We start from the raw sequence: 21,748 nt of genomic DNA on the forward strand, positions 1-21,748 counted from the left end.
AACCTGGACAAAATGGGAATTCAATTCCTGTTCCCCCTCCTACTTAGACTATGACCCTGATTACCTCATATTTACTCCAGTGCTTAGTTCGGTGCTTGGCATATAGTAAGCATTTAACAAACACCACAAGCCCCCGACAAGGGGGCTTGCTTCCCAAGGAATCCCCCTGAGTCACAGCAGTGTGGGGTGTCGGGGGGGGGGGGGGGGAGTGGGGGTTAGAAAAAGATAGCATCCTCATGTGATTTTATTTTGTAAACAAATAAGTTGTTACGGTAGGGTCTCCCGTGTTCATTTGCCTCCTCCTCTCCCTCCCTCCATCACCCAAGTCTGTCCTTGTTTTGGGTGAACAAGATCATCTATCAGACAAGGGGACTCTGGGGCAGCTTTAGACTGCTGGTCCCTTTCCTGGCCTCCCCATTGGGAGGCTCAAGAGAACTTGGGGAACAGTTCTTGGGGGGAGGGAGGTCAGAAAGGATGGGGTTGGGGAGAAGCTCCCTCAGGAGGAAACGGGGCAGAACCACCAGCACTGGCAGGAGGCCCTGCCATCTGATCTATGGGAACTGAACCACCTCCAGGCAGAGTCCTTAACCCATCAGTCACTGATTGATTGATCAAAACCCCAGCCTAGACTCTGTCTGGCTTCACTGGACAGTACCATCTCTCCACTGGGATGCAGGGGGACTCTGGGACCTTACTACCTGGCCCAAACAAGGTCCTGGGTGGAGATGGGGCTCCTTTCCCACCGCCCCTCTTCACTGCCGCTTCTTGTCTTTTCCCTCCTGGTGGTGGGGTCCAGGATTTAAGAAGAAGTTGGGTCTCCGGAGACAGCGGAAGGCAAGAATGTGGGGGCCCAGGACGTAGAGGAGGTTTGAGAAGAAGAAGCTGGTCCGGGCGTCTTCTGGGGTGCGGTACGTGTAGGAGGTGCGGTGGTGGAGCGAAGAACCGATGTGGGAGAACTGGGCCTGAGGTGTGGATAGGGGAGGGAGAGTCAGGGAATGGGAGGGAGAGGGGAAGGCGGGCAAGGACTATCAGAAGGGGATCAGTCGGGGCTAAAATCTCCTAGATGTGTCAAGGGTCACCCCCAACTCCGAACGTGCAGATAATAATGGTGGTATTTATTAAGTGCTAAGCACTGTGCTAAGTGCTGGGGAAGAGACAAAATAATCAGGTCAGACACAGTCTCTGCCCCCACAGTCTAAGGGGAGGGAGAAAAAGTATTGAATCCCCATCTGATCAATGAGGAAACTGTGGCACAGGGAAGTGCAGTGACTTGCCCAAGGTCACACAGCAGATAAATGGCAGAGCTGGAATTAGAACCCAGGTCCTCTGACTCCCAGGCCCAAGCTCTTTCCACCAGGCCACACTGCTTCTCTAGATTACTATGAGCTCCACGTGGGACAGAGACTATGTCCAGCCTGATTATCCTGTGTCTCCTCCAGTGCTTAGTAATAATAATAATAATTCTGGCATTTATTAAGCGCTTACTGTGTGCCAAGTACTGTACTAAGCACTGGAGTGAGTACAAGCAAATCAGGTTGGGCACAGTCCTTGTCCCACATGGGGTTCACAGTCTTAATCCCCACTTTACATGTGAGGGAACTGAGGCAAAAAGAAGTGACTTCCCCAAGGTCACACAGCAGGCAAGTGGCAGAGCAGGGATTAGAACCTACGACCTTCTGACTCCCCGACCTGTGCTCTATCCACAACGCCATGCTGCTTCAGCACAGTGCTTGGTACATAGTAAGAGCTTAACAAGTACCATTATTTAAAAAGAAAAAAAAAGAAAAGGGAGGGAAAAGAAACTCCTCTCCCACCCTTCTCCCTGGTTCCCTTCTGCCACTCCCTCACTTCCCCTTTACCTGGCCAATGGCTCCAGCGAACACCAAGGCCCAGTCGGGCAGCCAGCTACAACCTGGTCGGAAGAGGCCGTAGACAGCCAGGCAGAAGAAGGGCAAGGCGTAGTACATGTACACCAACATCTGGAGGCAGGCCAACAGGAACCAGTGTGAGGCCCACGGGGATCCAGACCCCAGCCACCTCTCCTCCGCCCTCTCCCAAGGCAGCCTCCCCTCCCCAGGGTCAAGCTGGGATGACTTTATGAGCCAACATTCTCCCACCACCATGCAGGTGGGGGGCCAAGACACCAAGGCACCTGGACTTTGGGATAAGCAACTGGATCTCGCAGATACGGCTCATACTGGTAGATGTAGAAGAAACAGGAGTCTGCTGGGCAGTCCAGGGCCACCTAGGAATACAGAGACCATGCACCCAATCAATGATATTTACTGAGCGCTTACTGTGTGCAGAGCACTGGGCTAAGCACTTGGATGAGGGCAATACAACAGAGTTGGTGGACGTGTCACTTGCTCACAAGGAGCTGACAGTCTAGAGAGAGAGACAGACATTAAAATCAGTGACAGATAGGGGAAGCAGTACAAGGACCTGGATCTAAGAGCTATAGGGCTGGGGGTGGGGTAACAGAGTGCCTAGGGGGCACAGCCCCAAGTACATTGGTGATGCAGATGGGAGGGTGAGTAGTGGAAGTGGGAGCTTAGTAAGGGAAGGTGGTCATTCTTCCTGGCATATAAGTAGCATGGCATAGTGGATAGAGCCCGGGCCTGGGAGTCAGAAGTTCATGGGTTCTAATCCCAGCTCTGCCACTTGTCTGCTGCATGACCTTGGGCAAGTCACTTCACTTCTCTGGGTCTCAGTTACCTCATCTTTAAAACGGGGATTAAGACTGTGAGCCCCACATCGGGCATGGACTGTTTCCAACCTGATGATCTTGTATCTACCCCAGGGTTTAGTACATTGCCTGGCACGTAGTAAGCACTTAACAAGTACCACAATTATTTTTATTCTCTGTCCCTGACCTGGCCCAGGGCCCAACTCAGAGCCCTTTTCCTCTCCCTGTCTTGGTGCCAGGCTGCTCTGAGTAAAGAGACAAGGTGAAGCAGGAGCCCAGAGGACTCTAGGGTTGGAGAACAAGAGCAGTGGGAAATGGTAAAGGAGTCATGACTCCTCCACCCAGACAGGAGATGAGCAATCCCACTTTCCCAGATAATAATGGGCTACTGAAGGGACTGTGAGGGAGGGGGTGGGGGGAGCCCACAGTCAGCTTCGCTGAGCTCCGATCCCAGACGGCCTGCACCCCTGGCTACTCACCAGGCCCCGGAAGAGGGTGAAGGCCATGGCCAGCAGCAGATACAGAACCAAGGCCAGGTCGAGGGGCCGCTGGTGCAATCCCTTCTTCTGCTCCTCCACAACCTGCACACAGAAGGCAGAGGTGGGTTATGCATTGGGTCCCAGGGCTAGGAGTCTTGAGCTCCAGTCCCAGCTCTGCCCCTGACACCCTGAGAGTCTCTGGAACGATCACGTCCCAACCCTGATCCTCCTCCAGAAGCCATCAGGAGGAATGATGACCCACAGATCTGCAAATTTAGGGTGGCCGGTCCCTTTGTCCTGTGAAACAGGGAGTTAAGTGGGGCGCCCTGCTTCCGTGGGTCGCCCTGGTCACCATGGCCAGGAATGGCGGAGGCGAGGGGAAAGGTAGACCCAGAAGGGCAGGTGGCCTCTTCTTCTGGGGGCTGAGGTAGGGTGGGGTGGTGACAGAGTGGGCTAGACTGTGTCAGGCTCACTCACCCCTCCATTTCACTTGGAACCACAAGCCACACACATGGAGGGCGGGAGAAACGGGCAGGGGCTGGGCGTGTGGGCTGCAGTCTGGCACTAACCTCCTCCCAAGGCCTGGGCCACTTACCCTCTCTGGGAAACAGCAGGGCAGAGCCCGGGGCTGGCTGAAGATCCTCATTCCAGCCCAGCAAGGGATGAGGATGTAGGGGATGTTGAGCAGGAAGGTGGGGTGGATTTCAGAGCCATACTTGCCTGGTGGGGAGGTGGGAGGGGGGAGAGACGGAGAGGGCAGCCCCCTATGAGGCTCAGCCCCCAGGGAGGCTGCGGCCTGGAAGAATACAACAGCCCAGGAGGCAGACAGGAGATCCCGCCATGCTCCATTCGTGGGGGAGATTTCTTGCCCAGCCTGGCTTCTGCTGAGCCCTCTGCAACTCTGTCCCGGAAAGCAGGTCAAAGAAAAGAAGGCATAGGCTGGGGGAGCCTATTCCCCCCCCAATCCCCAATGTGAGCTCGGTTCCCACTGGGGGCAGAGTTGTGGTGGTGGTGGCCTTGGAACTGGGCATCACCCTCCTGCTTCCCCCACCCCAAGGGTCATCTGGGCTGCCCCAGAGCCGGGTACGGAAGCTTCAACGGTTCAGACTGGGAAATGTGAGGGAGAGGGCAACTGGCAAGAAAGGATCCCCCTCCCTCCCTCCCTCCCTCCCAGGATTTGAAACCGTCCCTGGGGTAACGGCGAAGTCTGGCCGGGACAGCACAGTGGAACTGGCTGCTGCTCCCTCAGGCCTGAGGGACCGACCAAAGGCTCTTACCTAATAAGTTTCCCGGTAAAAAGACCAAGATGCTCATGGCCAGGGAGCCCAGCCAATAGAGTCCCAGGTTCCTATAACTCTTCCTGAAGAGGGAGGAGATGGATGAGAGAGTTCATTTCTTGGACTGTAGGGCCCTGAATCCATCCTGTCCCTCCACCACCACCACCATCACCAGGACAAAAATAATAATAATAATAATGGTACTTGTTAAGCACTTATTATATGCCAAGCACTGTTCTAAGTACTGGAGTAGATACAAGTTAATCAGGTTGGACACAGTCCCTGTCCCTAATGGGGCTCACACTCTTAATCCCCATATTATAGATGATATAACTGAGGCCCAGAGAAGTTAAGTGATTTGCCCAAGATCACACAGCAGACAAGTGGTGGAGCTAGGATTAAAACCTATGACCTTCTGACTCCCAGGCCTGTCCTCTATCCACTACACTATGCTGCTTCTCAGTGCTGCTTGGCACATAATAAGCTTGGAACAAATACCACAGTTATTATCATTGAGCCTTCAGCTCAAAAGAGATCTTTAAACCTCCTCAATCAATCAGTCCATCAATGGTATTTCTCCTGGCCTGATTGTCAGGAGAAATACCTGGGCTCTTGAGAAGCAGCGTGGCTTAGCGGAAAGAGCAGGGGCTTGGGAGCCAGAGGTCGTGGGTACTAATCCCGGCTCTTCCACTTATCGGCTGTGTGACTTTGGGCAAGTCACTTAAATTCTCTGTGCCTCAGTTACCTCATCTGTAAAATGGGGATTAAGACTGGGACAACCTCATTACCTTGTATCAACCCCAGCGCTTAGAACAGTGCTTGGCACATAGTAAGCGATTAACAAATACCATCATTATTTCTTATTATTTAACCTGCTCCCCTCACCCCCCACCACACACACACCTGTGCACGATAGCTCCAGTCATGAGGAGGTAAAGCAGGTAGTGAACTATGCCATCCCAGTAACAGATGAAGAGGCCATAGGCTGTGTGCAGGAACGGCTCCCCCTGAAGGCAGAGTGAAGGGGACGGAATCAGGCCTGGAGGCCAGGAGCTACTAGGATGGGGCAGTAGTTTGGGGACAGAGGGGAACGGCCTGGATACCTTCACGTAGAACTCCATGAAGCCACTGATGTAGCCATCCTCCTCCAGCGAGATGAGCAGGTTGATGACAGAGGTGAAGGCAAAGACTGTGAACACTAGGTAAGAGAACGTGCAAACGGTTTATTTATTCATTCATTCAATCATATTTATTGAGCGCTTACTGTGTGTAAAGCCCTGTACTAAGTGCTTGGGTGAGTACACTATAACAATAAATGGACACGTTCCCTGCCCTAGGGCTGATCAACCCTGAGCCAATCGAATCTCTCCAGACCCAATCTCTAAGCACTGCCCTGACATGAATCATAATAATAATGATAATTACGGTATTTGATAAGCGCTCACTATGTGTCTTGCACTGTTCTAAGAGCTGGGGTAGATACACTATAATTGGGTTGGACACAGCCTCCGTCCCACGTGGGGCTCACAGTCTTAATCCCCATTTTACAAATGAGGGAACTCAGGCACAGAGGAGTTAAGAGACTTGCCCAAGGTCACACAGCAGACAAATGGCAGAGCAGGGATTAGAACCCATGACCTTCTGACTCCCAGTCCCGTGCTCTATCCACTAGGCAATGCCACTTCTCATGCATGGGGATTCATGTTTGAAAAGTTCCCACCTTACCCAGATCCTCTCTTCCACTCCCTCCCTTACATGGCCTGGGCTTCCAGGCCAGCAAAATGGCTCCTCCTACCCGCCCTCTGGCATGGCTCTGCCTCCGGAAAGAATTTGGGAGAGCTGTAATCTATACCCCCTCCCTGCCTCCACCAAGAAAACTACCCTCTGGCTCTGTTCTTGAGCATGTTGCCCCTCTGCTGGGTGCATATGCTCCAAAGGTGCCTGTCCATTAAGAGCTTGTTCTGCTCTTACAGGACCAAGCCCATCTCCCCACCCTCCAAAAGGACTTACCACCAAAAAGAGGGTCATGGGAGAGCTCTCCTCTGGCCACTTGATAGGCAGCCCAAAACAGGACCAGCAGGACAAGGCTGTTCACTAGGGCGATAATCACGGGGCTGGGGAACACAGAATACAGGGCTCAGAAGTGGGTTATAGTTAGTCAGGGCTGGTCCAGGATGGGGCCCTCACCAGAGGGAGCAGTGGGTCTAGGGTTGCTGGTAGAAGCTATTTCTGGACCATTCCCTGCTGTGATTGGCACCGGTAATAAAGTTCCAGTCTGACTGGATGGCTGACTGTCAGTCAGCACCTTTAGGGGGACAGAAGCAAGACTATACCCATTTCTCAGGTGGAGAAATTGAGCCCTAGAGAGTAAGGATTTACTGGCAAGAAGAGGCACTTCTGTAATTAATCATGACATTTATTAAAGTGCATAAGCCCTTACTGTGTGCTAAGTGCTGGGATAGAGCCAAGGTTATGAGATCGGACACGGTCCCTGTCCCACCCAAGGCTCCCAGTCGACTTTATCTCCATTTTACGGAGGAGAAAACTGAGGCAAAGAGAGGTTTAGTGACCTGCCCGACATCATACACTAGACTGAACCCCAGTCTCCTTGACTCCCAGCCCCGTGCTCTTTCCACTAGGCCAAATCTCCTCCCAATTCTGCCTCTGAAATGGGGACCCCAGAGCTGAGACGTCCTGTCTAAACTGCCCTCTCAAAGGTCACCAATGACCTCCTGCTTGCCAAATCCAATGGCTCCTACTCTATCCTAATCCTCCTCGACCTCTCAGCTGCCTTCGACACTGCGGACCACCCCCTTCTTCTCAACACGCTATCCAACCTTGGCTTCACAGACTCCGTCCTCACCTGGTTCTCCTCTTATCTCTCCAGCCCTTCATTCTCAGTCTCCTTTGCGGGCTCCTCCTCCCCCTCCCATCCCCTTACTGTTGGAGTTCCTTAAGGGTCAGTTCTTGGTCCCCTTCTGTTCTCTATCTACACTCACTCCCTTGGTGAACTCATTCGCTTCCACAGCTTCAACTATCATCTCCATGCAGATGACACCCAAATCTACATCTCTGCCCCTGCTCTCTCTCCCTCCCTTCAGGCTCCTGTCTCCTCCTGCCTTCAGGACATCTCCATCTGGATGTCTGCCCGCCATCTTGGCTACCAATCAACCTACGCATCAGGCAAAAACTCCTCACCCTCGGCTTCAAGGCTCTCCATCACCTCGCCCCCTCCTACCTCACCTCCCTTCTCTCCTTCTACAGCCCAGCCCACATCCTCTGCTCCTCTGCTGCTAATCTCCTCACCGTGCCTCATTCTCACCTGTCCCGCCATCGACCCCCGGCCCATGTCATCCCCCTGGCCTGGAATGCCCTCCCTCTGCACATCTGCCAAGCTAGCTCTCTTCCTCCATTCAAAGCCCTACTGAGAGCTCACCTCCTCCAGGAGCCCTTCCCAGACTGAGCCCCCTCCTTCCTCTCCCCCTCCTCACCCTCCCCACCCCCCCACCTTCCTCCTTCCCCTCCCCACAGCACCTGTATATATGTATATATGTTTGTACACATTTATTACTCTATTTTATTTGTACATATTTATTCTATTTATTTTATTTTGTTAATATGTTTTGTTTTGTTCTCTGTCTCCCCCTTCTAGATTGTGAGCCCACTGTTGGGTAGGGACCATGTCTATATGTTGCCAACTTGTACTTCCCAAGTGCTTAGTACAGTGCTCTGCACACAGTAAGCGCTCAATAAATACGATTGAATGAATGAATGAATCTAAAACTCAATATGTCCCAGACTGAACTCCTTATCTTCCCTCCCAAACCCTGCCCTCTCCCTGACTTTCCCGTCACTGTAGACGGCACTACCATCCTTCCCATCTCACAAGCCTGCAACCTTGGTGTCATCCTCGACTCCGCTCTCTCATTCATCCCTCACATCCAATCTGTCACCAAAACCTGCCAGTCTCACCTCCGCAACATTGCCAAGACTTGCCCTTTCCTCTCCATCCAAACTGCTACCATGCTGGTTCAATCTCTCATCCTATCCCGACTGGATTACTGCATCAGCCTCCTCTCTGATCTCCCATCCTCCTGTCTCTACCCACTTCAGTCTATATTTCACGCTGCTGCCCGGATCATCTTTGTGCTGAAACGCTCTGGGCATGTTACTCCTCTCCTCAAAAATCTCCAGTGGCTGCCTGTCAACCTACAAATCAAGCAAAAACTCCTCACTCTCAGCTTCAAGGCTCTCCATCACCGCGCCCCCTCCTACCTCACCTCCCTTCTCTCCTTCTACAGCCCAGCCTGCACCCTCCACTCCTCTGCCGCTAACCTCCTCACTGTACCTCATTCTCACCTGTCTCCCATCGACCCCCGGCCCACGTCCTCCCTCTGGCCTGGAATGCCCTCCCTCCACACATCCGCCAAACTAGCTCTCTTCCTCCCTTCAAAGCCCTACTGAGAGCTCACCTCCTCCAAGAAGCCTTCCCAGACTGAGCCCCCTTTTTCGTCTCCTCCTCCCCATCCCCCCGGCCCTACCTCCTTCCCCTCCCCACAGCACCTGTATATATGTTTGTACAGATTTATTACTCTACTTATTTTACTTGTACATATTTACTATTCTATTTATTTTGTTAAAGATGTGCATTTAGCTTTAATTCTATTTGTTCTGATGACTTGACATCTGTCCACATGTTTTGTTTAGTTGTCTGTCTCCCCCTTCTAGACTGTGAGCCCGTTGTTGGGTAGGGACCGTCTCTGTATTCATTCATTCAATCATATTTATTGAGCACTTACTGTGTGCAGAGCACTGTACTAAGCGCTTGAGAAGTACAAGTTGGCAACATATAGAGACGGTCCCTACCCAGCAGCGGGCTCACAGTCTAGAAGGGGGAGACAGACAACAAAACAAAACATATAAACCAAATAAAATAAATAGAATAAATATGTACAAATAAAATAGAGTAATAAATATGTACAAACATATATACATATATACAGGAGCTGTGGGCAGGGGAAGGAGGTAAGGCGGGGGGATGGGGAGGGGGAAGAGGGGGAGAGGAAGAAGGGGGCTCAGTCTGGGAAGGCCTCCTGGAGGAAGTGAGCTCTCAGTAGGGCTTTGAATGGAGGAAGAGAGCTAGCTTGGCGGATGTGCAGAGGGAGGGCATTCCAGGCCAGGGGGATAACGTGGGCCGGGGGCTGATGGGGGGACAAGCGAGAATGAGGCACAGTGAGGAGATTAGTGGCAGAGGAGTGGAGGGTATGGGATGGGCTGTAAAAGGAGAGAAGGGAGGTGAGGTAGGAGGGGGCGAGGTGATGGAGAGCCTTGAAGCTGAGAGTGAGGAGTTTTTGCTTGATTTGTAGGTTGACAGGCAGCCACTGGAGATTTTTGAGGAGAGGAGTAACATGCCCAGAGCGTTTCTGCACAGAGACGATCCGGGCAGCGGCGTGAAGTATGGATTGAAGTGGGGAGAGACAGGAGGATGGGAGATCGGAGAGGAGGCTGATGCAGTAATCCAGTCGGGATAAGATGAGAGATTCAACTAGTAGGGTAGAGGTTTGGATGGAGAGGAAAGGGCGGATCTTGGCAATGTTGCAGAGGTGAGACCAACAGGTTTTGGTGACGGATTGGATATGAGGGGTGAACGAGAGAGAGAAGTTGAGGATGACACCAGGGTTGTGGGCTTGTGAGAGGGGAAGGATGGTAGTGCCGTCAACAGTGATGGGAAAGTCAGGGAGAGGGCAGGGTTTGGGAGGGAAGATAAGGAGTTCAGTCTTGGACATGTTGAGTTTTAGATGGTGGGCAGACATCCAGATGGAGATGTCCTGAAGGAGATGTCCTGAAGGCAGGAGGAGATGCGAACCTGGAGGGAGGGAGAGAGAGCAGGGGCAATGATGTAGTTGCCACCTTGTACTTCCCAAGCGCTTAGTACAGTGCTCTGCACACAGTAAGCGCTCAATAAATACGATTGAATGAATGAATGAAAGTAAGACTCTAAATGAACCCCTGGGATCAGGAATCTGATGTAGTTCAGATATGCAAACAATTCCTGATGACTCACCCAGGGCGTGGGGGTGGAGACCCTGATCCCTCTCCAAGGCCATCATCATCATCCTTCTCCTCCACCTGACCCCGGGCCCTTTGCAATCAGGGGGAGAGAAAGATCCACTAAGTTACAGCAACTCAGCAGAAGGGTTGGGTTGCTCAGCCAATTAGGCTAAGGATATGCATGGGTCCAGAGTCCAAAGAAAGGGGACAGGGGACGAAGCAGAGCAGTCAGTCCAGCAGTCAGTTAATGTCACCGGGCCACAGCCATCCATAGCTCCTCTATACAGGGAGGGGCTGATTTCTTGGATATATCTCCAGCCCTGCCTGACTCTGTGGCCTGGAAAGATGGCTCAGGGTCCCAGCAGCTTCCTGAAAATAGAGCTTGGGAGGGTGGGGTGGGGCTGGAAGAGAAGATTCCCCAAAGGGAAGGAAGACCGGTTAGCCCCAGCCCCCATCCCAGTGGGATGGAGGCTGTAGGAGGGCAAACCACCACCCCAGTTTACACCAGTCTGCTGGGTAGAGGCCAAAGGCTGGTGGAAAAAGGCCCAGCCCTGAGGGCTTGCTCTAGGCCTCCCAAACCTGGGTGAATAGTTCCTGTCCTCCCGGAATCAAACAGGATCAAAGAAAAACATTTGGTTAAAGATACTCAATCTACGGCTCTGTTATACCGTATTTTCCCAAGCGCCTAGTACAGTGCCATGCACACACTATGCACTCAATAAATACCATTGACTGATTTTCCTCCCAGCTGAGCCAAGAAGGCAGGAAGCGGAGGGGACCGGGGGAAACCGCTGGGTGTTTTCCCTGTTTCTACCGGCCTTGAGGCTCCTGCCTGGCACTGTGGGCCTGCTCAATCAATCAATCAATCAATCAATCGTATTTATTGAGCGCTTACTATGTGCAGAGCACTGTACTAAGCGCTTGGGAAGTACAAATTGGCATCACATAGAGACAGTCCCTACCCAACAGTGGGCTCACAGTCTAAAAGGGGGAGACAGAGAACAGAACCAAACATACCAACAGGCATAATGATTATTTGTATTTGTTAAGCCCTTATGTGCCAGGCACTGTACTAAGCGCTGGGGTGAATACAGGCAAATCCGGTTGAACGTGACCTAAAACCCCTGGTGTGACCTGGAGGAACCTAACCCAGAGCCCCTGGGTACTCACTGTGAGGTAGAGATGAGGGTCAGGCCATAAGAGACCGGCAAGGCTAGGAGAGAGAAGGTGGTGGCTTTCTCTGAGATTGGAGGGATTTCCATGGTGGGAGTGTGGGAGCAGCTGGGAGTCTGAAGCAGTCTTTGCAGATACCTTCTCGTCGGGCAGAAGCTTTCCTGGATAGTTGTCTTCTGGCCTGCTCTGGTTTTCCTGATCTGGAGGGTTCAGTACCTCCTGGAAGCTGACGGCCTATTCACATCCCCCAGACCACCCACCTGCCCCCCTGCACCTCTGCCTTCCTCCCTATGTCCCTCCCAGTTCTATGCAAAGGTCGCAGACTTTAGCACCCCCCCCCCCCACCCCCACCCCCGTCCCGCCCAGCAATTTCAACACTCTGCAGGAGAAAGATAACATTGAGAGACTGTTAAAGAGACAGAGGCTCCTTTTCCTCATTACCCTCCTCAGTCCTGTGGCTCAACCCTTCCACTATAATCAATTCCTTCAATCGGGTAGATGATTTTTCCCCAAGCCCTTTCACCTCACTTTTCTCATTTCCCATATTTCTGTCGACCTGCTGAGAATGGATGTTGTTGTTTTATCTTTATTAAGGAGGGAGGTGCAGGTAGTATTATCCCCATTTTTTAAATTTATTATGGCATTTGTTAAGTGCTTAAGCGCTGGGGTAGATGCATGGCTAGTTAGATTGGACACAGTCCCTGTCCCACGTGGGGCTCACAGTTTGGGAGTCACAGGACGTGGGTACTAATCCCAGCTCTGTCACTTGTCAGCTGTGTGACTTGGGGCAAGTCACTTCACTTCTTTGTGCCTCATAAAATGGAGATTAAGACTGTGAGCCCCACGTGGGACAACCTGATAACCCTGTATCTATCCCAGCGCTTAAAACAGTGCTTGGCATATATACATTCAATCCTATTTATTGAGCGCTTACTGTGTGCAGAGCACTGTACTAAGCGCTTGGGAAGTCCAAGTTGGCAACCTATAGAGACGGTCCCTACCCAACAGTGGGCTCACAGTCTAGAAGGGGGAGACAGAGGAGAAAACAAAACAAATTAACACAATAAAATAAATAGAATAAATATGTACAAATAAAATAAATAAATAAATAGAATAATAAATACGTACAAACATATATACATATATACAGGTGCTGTGGGGAGGGGAAGGAGCATATAGTAAATGCTAAACAAATACCATCATTATATTAACCCCCATTGGTAACAGGGAGGACTAAGTGCAAAGTCGGCGTTCAAAGAGCAAAGTGTGCAAGTTTCGTTGTAGTGGGAGAGGCCTTAGGATAAGCACTTAGTACAGTGCTCTGCACCCAATAAGCACTCAACAAATATCATTGATGATGATAAGGGGAAGAGAGCTGATTAAGCACTTTGAGGTGCTTAATCAGGGTGAGGCATTTCGGCTTGGGCATCCATCGGAGGTACTTGAGGAGTGGAGAGACTGTACAGAGCGGAGGGACGGTTAGAGATTGGCTTGGGAGGAACAAAGAGAACGGGCTGGGGGGTTACTGGTGAAAAGACCAGATTTAGTACAAGGCTCTGCACACAGTAAGAGCTCAATAAACACGACTGACTGAATGAATGAATTTTTAAAATGGGAGGGGGGATTGATGGAGAGCCTTGAAGTCAATTGAAGTCAACTCGGCTTCAAAGCTCTCCATCACCTTACCCCTTCTTACCACACCTCCCTTATCTCCTTCTACAGCCCAGCCCTCACACTCAGCTCCTCTGCTGCTAACCTCTTCACTGTGCCTCGTTCTCACCTGTCCCGCCATCGACCCCTGGCCCACGTCCTACCACTGGCCTGGAATGCCCTCCCTCCACACATCCACCAAACTAGCTCTCTTCCTCCCTTCAAAGCCCTACTGGGAGCTCACCTCCTCCAGGAGGCCTTCCCAGACTGAGCCCCCCCCCCTTTTCCTCTCCTCCTCCCCTCCCCATTGCAACCCTCCCTCCCTCTGCCCTACCCCTTTCCCCTCCCCACATCACTTGTGTATATTTGTACATATTTATTACTCTATATATTTTATTAATGATGTGTATATAGCTATAATTCTATGTATTCTGATGGTATTGATACCTGTCTGCTTGTTTTGTTTTGTTGTCTGTCTCCCCCTTCTAAACTGTGAGCCCGTTGTTGGGTAGGGACCACCTCTATATGTTGCCGATTTATACTTCCCAAGCACTTAGTACAGTGCTCTGCACACAGTAAGCGCTCAATAAATACAATAGAATGAATGAATGAATGAATTGTGGGGAGTTTCACTGTACTAAGCGGTTGGGAGAGAAGCAGAGTGGTCTAGTGGTTGGAGCATGGGCCTGGGAGTCAGGAGGACTTGGGTTCTAATCTCGGCTCTGCCACTTGTCTGCTGTGTGGCTTTGGGCAAGTCACTTCACTTCTCTGTGCCTCAGTTACCTCATCTGGAAAATGGGGATTACGACTGTATGCACAATGTGGGACAGGGACTGTGTTCAACCCGATTTGATTATATCTACCCCAGCACTTAGTACAATGCCTGGCATATAGTACATGCTTAACAAATACCACAGTTATTATTACTAGTATTATACAATACATCAGAGTTGGTAGATACATTCTCTGTCCACAACGATCTTACAGTCTAGGAGGGAGACACTTTCATTCTGCTCACCACAGCTCCGTAACTGAGCCAGTGAGTCATTCCTTGAGGAAGTTTCTTACTTCAGCAGGGCAATGGAGCTGCAGAGTGCTCTTTGTCCTGCCCCATTTCATCCTTTTTCTGCACACTCGCTGACCTGGGAGACACTTTCATTTACAGTTTCTAGAACTGGGAGTGCAGGTATGATCTGAAGAACAGGGCAGAGAGGTCCTAATCTCCCCTCATCAGGCTGAGAATTGATCTTATTTCATTCATTCAATCGTATTTATTGAGCGCTTACTGTGTGCAGGGCACTGTACTAAGCGCTTGGGAAGTACAAGTCGGCAACATTTAGAGACAAGTCCCTACCCAACAACGGGCTCACAGTCTAGAAGGGGGAGACAGACAACAAAACAAAGCATGGAGACAGGTGTCAAAATCGTCAGAACAAATAGAATTAAAGCTATATGCACATCATTAACAAAATAAATAGAATAGTAAATATGTACAAGTAACATAAATAGAGTAATAAATCTGTACAAATGTTAATAAAGGGGTGGCTGCCAGATCATACACTCCTGGTTCTATAAACAGTAGATAAAAAGTGTCTCCCCAAACCTCACAGATCAAAATGACCATAATTGCCTATCAGACGGCTGAAAGATCATGCCTGAAGCTGGCAGTCTGAGGGTATGGGGTGGGATGGGGATGGCCAGTAGCAGCTCTTGAACCAGAAGGGAGAGTACAAGAGAACAGATGGGTGAGGTTTCCTGAATTGATCAATGGTATTTACTGAGCACTGATTGTTGTGTAGAGCAGTGTACTAAACGGTTGGGGAAGCACAATACAATAGCGTTGGCAGACACCCCCGCCCCCATCTCAACCACAAGGAGCTAACAGCCTTGTGGGGGAAACAGATGTTAAAATAAATGACAGATAGCGGAAGCCACAGAGTATAAAGAACTGGACATAAATGTTGTCGGAGTGGGGTAACCCCAGCACCTAGCCCAGAGCTTGGCACAAAGAAGCATTTAATAACTATTATTATTATTACTAACAACAAAGCAGTATCCACGGACTTGCTGGTATTGGTGAGTACTCCCTTCTGGAATTTTCTTAAAGCAGAAATCAGAAGTTTCCTGTGAAAGACTAAGATGTTACACCTGCCCCAAAGAGCTGGATCTGGCTGAAATCCTAGCCCTTCATTGAAACAGGGAGCAGTGTAGACTAGTATAACAGAGAAATTGAAAAGAGGAGGGATGATGTAGGTTTGGGTTTGGGCTGGACTCAGCATACCAGTAACCAATGATAATTATAATAATACTTGGAATTTGCACGGAGCTATCACATCTGCAAGGCCTAATGGAAAAGGCACAGGATTGGGAGTCAGGCGACCTGGGTTCTAATTTCGCCTTTGCCACTTGCCTGCTGTGGGGGTCAAGTCACTTAACTTCTCTGTGCCTCAGTTGCCTCATCTGTAAAATGGGGATTAATAATGTGAGCTCCATATGGCTCATGGACTGTGTCCGATCTGATTAACTTGCATCTACTCCAGTGCTTAGTACAGTCCCTGGCTCATAGTAAGCGCTTAATAAATACTATTAACAACAACAACTTGGACAAGTCACTTAGCCTCTCTCTGCCTCAGTTTTGTCATCTATATAAAAAGGGGTTTAAATGCCCTCTCTCCTCCCTCTTAGACCATGAGCCCCTATGTCTCCTTAATAAAGAACCTAGAGTGGTTACCAATCCACCTCCATATCAAAAAGAAACTCCTTATCGGCTTTAAAAGCACTCTATCAGCTCACCCCTTCTACCTTTACCTCGCTGATTTCCTACAACCCAGCCAGCACCTCTCACACTCCTCCCCCAGCGCTTAGTATAGTGCTTGGTACACAGTAAGTACTTAAAACACAATTATTATTATTATAATACTATTTCATCCTCACAACATCCCCTGAAGTAGGGAGAGACAGCTATCATTTGCCCCATTTGAAAGGTGACAAAACTGAGGCCCAAAAAGGTTAAGTTACTTACTCAAGATGAGAGCAGGCCAGGGGCAGAGTTGATACTAGAACTCAGAGTTTCTGACTTCCAAACCTGTGATTTTTCCCCTAGAAGACACTGAGCAAATTCCTGCCCCCAGAGAAACTTCAAAAGTCAAGTCACCCATTACTATCAGCCTGAAAACCAGGTCCAAAGATATACATGAGGCTCTCCCCTCTCCCCCACCAAAATGGTGCCAGCCTGCAAATTTAGCCCTTCCCACACCTTCAAGTGTCATAGCAACTATGTATCCTGTGGCAACGAGCCCAAGGGAGGAGAGTATCAGAGCCAAGAGTCATGCTTTGTGTTTTATGAAAATCCCTCCGATGTCTGGGTGGGCAGGCCTAATTTCTTCCAGTCTCTGGGCTAATTGGTATTTCAGTTACCATGAAGAACAGGGAGACAAATTGGCACAATGTCCAAAGCAGGACTCCCAAGCGAACACAGAGAAATGGCTGCCTCTCCCAAAGCCCCATTTCTCCAAGGGCCCAGCTGGCCGGACAGGGCAGCAGGATACGTAAATAACACTGAATGAAGCCGAGGGCCTTGGTGAAGTGGGAGAGGCAAGGAGCATCCCAGTTTTCCATGCTGCAGGGACAGTTGGAGGGTAGTGACACAACAGTGAAGTACATGTTCCGTGTGAGCTCGTTGTGCACAGGAATATGTCTGTTTGTGCTCTCCCAGGTGCTTAGTTCAGTGCTTTGCACACAGTAAGTGCTCAATAAATACGATTGAATGAACCCAGACCTGAGATCTGCATTCTGGCAGCCCCTTAGTGGCTAGAGTCCTGGGAGAAGCAGCATGGGCTACTGGACAGAGCACAGGCCTGGGAGTCAGGACTACCGTTCTAATCCCAGCTCTGCTGCTGGTCTACTGTGTGACCCTGGGCAAGTCACTTTCACTTCTCTGGGCCTCAGTTACGTCATCTGTAAAATGGGGATTAAGACTATGAGCCCCTTGTGGGACAGGGACTGTGTCCAACCTGATTAGCTTGATCTCCCCCAGCGCATAGAACAGTGCCTGGCACAGAGTAAGCACTTAACAAGTACCATCATTATTTTGGGGGCTAGGGGCCCTAATCACCCCGACCTGAGATGGGGGCCCCAAACATGGGGGCTCAGGGATGGGACTGGAATCCCTCAGAGTAGGAAGGGGGCTTGGAGAAGCAGCGTGGCTTAGTGGAAAGAGCAGGGGCTTGGGAGTCAGAGGTTGGGGGGTTCCAATCCCAGCTCCGCCACTTATCAGCTGTGTGACTTTGGGCCAATCACTTAACTTCTCTGTGCCTCAGTTACCTCATCTGTAAAATGGGGATTAAGTCTGTGAGCCCCACATGGGACAGCCTGATTACCTTGTATCTACCCCAGCGCTTAGAACAGTGCTTGACACATAGTGAGTGCTTAACAAATATAATTATTATTATTATATTATTATTATTATTATTAGAACTGGTTCCCGGATCAGTGTGTTCACTAAACCCCAGCCCCATTTCCTCTGAGGAGGCTCTGACCCACCCACTGGGTCTCTGTCCTTTCTATTTACCCCAGTTGCATTTCACCAAGAAAGGAGGAAGCAGCGTAGCCAAGTGGGAAGAGCACAGCACTGGGTTCCTAGACCGGCTTGGCCGCATACGTGCTGTGTGACTTCAGGCAAATTGCTTGACTTTGCTGTCTCTCAAGGGACTATTAAATACCCGCTCTCTCTCCTCCTTAGACTGTAAGCTGTTTGGGACAGGGATTGGATCTGATCTGATTATATTGTACCTAACCCTGTACTTAGTACATAGCAAGTATTTAAATACAATAATTACTTGCAAGAAGAGGTAAATAGCTTGGAGAACTATTATATTCAAGTCCCCTACTGGATATAACACAGGGGCTCTCTGGACAGTGTTTTTGCCTTTCGGGCTGAATAATAATAATTATGGTGCTTGTTAAACACTTACTGTGTGCCAAGCACTGTAATAATAATAATAATGATGGCATTTGCTAAGCGCTTACTATGTGCAAAGCACTGTTCTAAGCGCTGTTCTAAGTGCTGTACTAAGCACTAGGATAGATATGAGATAATCAGGTCAGATACAGTTCCTGTTAATCATATTTATTGAGTGCTGTGTGCAGAGCACTATATTAAGCACTTGGGAGAGTACAATATAACAGACACATTTCCCACCCAAATGAGCTTACAGTCTCCTATACAGTCCCCTCAGTCTCTGGGGAAGAAAGAACAGGTCTTTAATGCCTATTTTACAGATGAGGATAATGAGGCACAGGGAAGTTAAGTGACTTACCCAAAGTCACACAACAGGGAAGTGGGAGAGCAAGGATTAGAAACCAAGTTCCCTCTCAATCCAGGGTTCTTTCCACTTGGCCATGCTGTTGATTTTCTTGTCTGCAAACCTTAAGAAATGAGAAATCTGAGGCTCACTCCCTCCAGTTGAGATGTTTATGTCACAGGCATTTTGACATACGCAAGTAAGCAGAATGGCCTAATGGACAGTGCATGGGCTTGGGAGTCAGGACTTGGATTCTAATCCTGACTCTGCCACTTGTCTGCTGTGTGACCTTGGGTACCTCACAACTTCTCTGGGCCTGTTACCTCATCTATAAAATGGGGGTTAAGACTGTGAACCCCATGTGGGGTAGGGACTGTACAAACCAATTATCTTGTATCTATACCAGTGCTTAGTACAGCACCTGGCACATAGTAAGTGCTGGGGGGAGTTGCATTTCTTCTTCTCCAACCTAAAGGGGCATTATGGGAAGTCCTTGGACATGGTGTACCATCAAGAGCGTGTGATATTGCTTTGTGGGTATTCACTCTCTTCTCCTCAACATAGATTACAGAGCCCAGAAGAAGCAAATTGGGGGTGAAGAGGAGACTGGGAAGAGGTAGCATAAATTTTAGCAATTTTCCATTTGAAGTCTTTAGTTGGAAGAGGAAAAGGGGGCAGTTTGCTCAATAGACTCTAATCTTACCAACCTCTGATGGCTATATTTGTTAAGCACTTAGTAAGCATCAAGCACTGTTCTAAGAGCTGAAGTAGATACAAGGTAATCAGGTTGGACACAGTCCCTGTCCCACACGGGGCTCACAGTCTAAGTAAGAGGGAGAACAGGTATTTAATCCCCAATTTACAAATGAGTGGAGTGACTTGCCCAAGGTCACGCAGCAGACAAGTGCTGCCTCTGGCCTGGAATGCCCTCCCTCAAATTCAACAGCCAATACTTTCCAACTGTCCCACTTTTCCTCATCTCCCACTTCCTTGTCACCCTTACTCCCTTTGTTCTTCCCTCGTCCCAGCCCCACAGCACTTATGTACAGATCTGTAATTTTATTTGTATTGATGTCTGTCTCCCCATCCTAGACTGTAAGCTTGTTGTGGGCAGGGAATGTCACTGTTTCTTGTTGTGTTGTACTTTCCCAAGCGCTTAGTACAGTGCTCTGCACACAGTAAGCACTCAGTAAATACGATTGTATGAAGTGGCAGTCAGAAGTAGAACCCAAGTCCTCTGACAGGTCCATGTCTCCACTAGGCTACTCTACTTCTCCATGGGAAGCATGTCAGAAGGGAGAGTCAGACTCACTCTTAGAATTTATATAGAGCTCATTTTTTCCAAAGCACATTCACATCAATGATTTCACTTGTTCTCCCAAGGAGGGGAAAGGCTTTTTCTCCCCCATTTTAGAGATGTGGGCAATGACACAGAGGTCGAGCGACTTGCCCTAACAGCCAGCGGCAGCACCAGGCCTCAAATCCGGGTCTTGTCACTTGCCACCAGGCGTGTTACCTTTCCCACAGAATTTCCAACTACCTACTTCGATGATAAACCCAATTCAACACCAAAGCACTCGATCAGCTCCCCCATCCTACCTCACCAAGTCTCCTACTACAGCCCAGTTGGCACACTCTGCTCCTCTGGTGCCAGCTTACTCAGTGTGCTCCAATCTTGTCTAGCTCACTGCCAACCCCTTTCCTCCCCCTAGCCTGGAACTCCCTTCCCCTCCATATACACTAGACCCCCACTCTCTCCCCCTTCGAAGGACAATTAAGGTCACATCTACTCCCTGATTAAGCCCTCTTTTCCCCAGCTCCCTCTCCCTTCTGTATCGTTTTTGCATTTAGATCTGTGACCTTCGGACATTTGATATTCACCCCAACCCCACATCACTTATGTACATATCTTTAATTATCAATTATTCATACTAATGTATGCCCCCCACCCCCAGACTGTAAGCTTATTATGGGCAGAGAATGTGTTTGCTAATGTTTCTTGTATTGTACTCTCCCAAGTGCTTAGAACAGTGCCCTGTAGCGCTCAACAAATACCAGTGATTGAACAAACAACTGTTTTGGCCAGAATCCTGTTTGTGCCATTACCACTTCCCAACAGCATAATCTGCTGGGCTTTTTTCCCCTCTAATTTCCTCCAGCCCACCCTACCCAACGGACAGATATGAAACCCTGGAAAATCATATTCTTCCCAACAACTGGGACTCTTAGTTGGCACAGCAACATCCACAAGCATCTGCTTCTTCCTCTCCAAAGGGACGAAGGGAATATAATTTGCTTCTCTCCTCCTGGATGGCGGGGGTGAAAAATCCTTCCAAGGCCAACAAGGAATTTTCCAACACCTTGAGCTGTTTTCCAAACCTGGACTCCGATCAGGCTGGCAAAGCTGTTCCGTTCTCCCGCGACCTCTTCTCCACCTCCCCTTCCCACATGGAGAGACTGGCATCAGGTATGGCCCAGGAGGGCCCTGTCTTCCATTTCCAGGAGATGGGACCTTTGTCCCTTAGACAGGCTAAGCCCCAGGAGGCTCAGCTTTGAAACGGAGCCCAGGGGTCCCAGGTTCGATCTCCTCTGGCGCGTTCTCCATGGACAACTCCAGGAATTTCACCAGCACATGGCTGTGCCCGTCCTTTCAGGCACACAGCCTCCTCTGCTTTCTGGCAGGTGCCGACCTTCCCTAGTTGCGGCTCCGCTTCGATGGGCCACTCTGCTATCTGCCCTGTGCCATTCTCCAAGGGACAAAAAAACAATCAAAGTGGGACTTGGTGGCTCCAGGGAGGGAAGCTTGCAGCGATGGAGGTTTTGGGAAGTCTTCTGCTCTGAAGCCCAACCAACGACATCAGGCCCTTAACAAGCGTGGCACAGTGGAAAGAGCATGGGCTTGGGAGTCAGAGGTCATAGGTTCTAATCCAGCCCCTGCCACTTGTCGACTGTGTGACTTTGGGAAAGTCACTTAACTTCCCTGTGCTTCAGTTACCTCATCTGTAAAATGGAGATTAAGACTGTGAGCCACACGTGGGACAACCTGATAACCTTGTATCTACGCCAGCGCTTAGAACAGGGCTTGGCACATAGTAAGCACTTAACAAACACTATCATCATTATTATTAT

At 49.8% G+C, this 21,748-nt stretch overlaps 1 protein-coding gene across 2 annotated transcripts; it reads right to left on the reverse strand.

Moving 5' to 3' along the window:
- Positions 1 to 239: 239 nt before the first annotated feature.
- Positions 240 to 11,869, reverse strand: TM6SF2 (transmembrane 6 superfamily member 2). 2 transcript variants are annotated; one of them, XM_038739864.1, is made up of 11 exons: positions 11,664 to 11,869; positions 10,507 to 10,584; positions 6,453 to 6,556; positions 5,546 to 5,640; positions 5,346 to 5,449; positions 4,443 to 4,525; positions 3,761 to 3,885; positions 3,166 to 3,267; positions 2,153 to 2,245; positions 1,860 to 1,979; positions 240 to 962 (listed from the first exon to the last, which is right to left on the reverse strand). In XM_038739864.1, exons 1-11 carry the CDS (start codon positions 11,753 to 11,755, stop codon positions 753 to 755), a joined length of 1,206 nt encoding a protein of 401 aa, XP_038595792.1. In that variant the 5' UTR covers positions 11,756 to 11,869; the 3' UTR covers positions 240 to 752. The 2 variants fall into 2 exon arrangements, with proteins under 2 accessions (XP_038595792.1, XP_038595793.1); XM_038739865.1 differs by lacking the exon at positions 10,507 to 10,584.
- Positions 11,870 to 21,748: the final 9,879 nt, after the last annotated feature.

Source organism: Tachyglossus aculeatus, chromosome X1 (genome assembly GCF_015852505.1).
Source record: "Tachyglossus aculeatus isolate mTacAcu1 chromosome X1, mTacAcu1.pri, whole genome shotgun sequence".
NCBI lineage: Eukaryota > Metazoa > Chordata > Mammalia > Monotremata > Tachyglossidae > Tachyglossus > Tachyglossus aculeatus.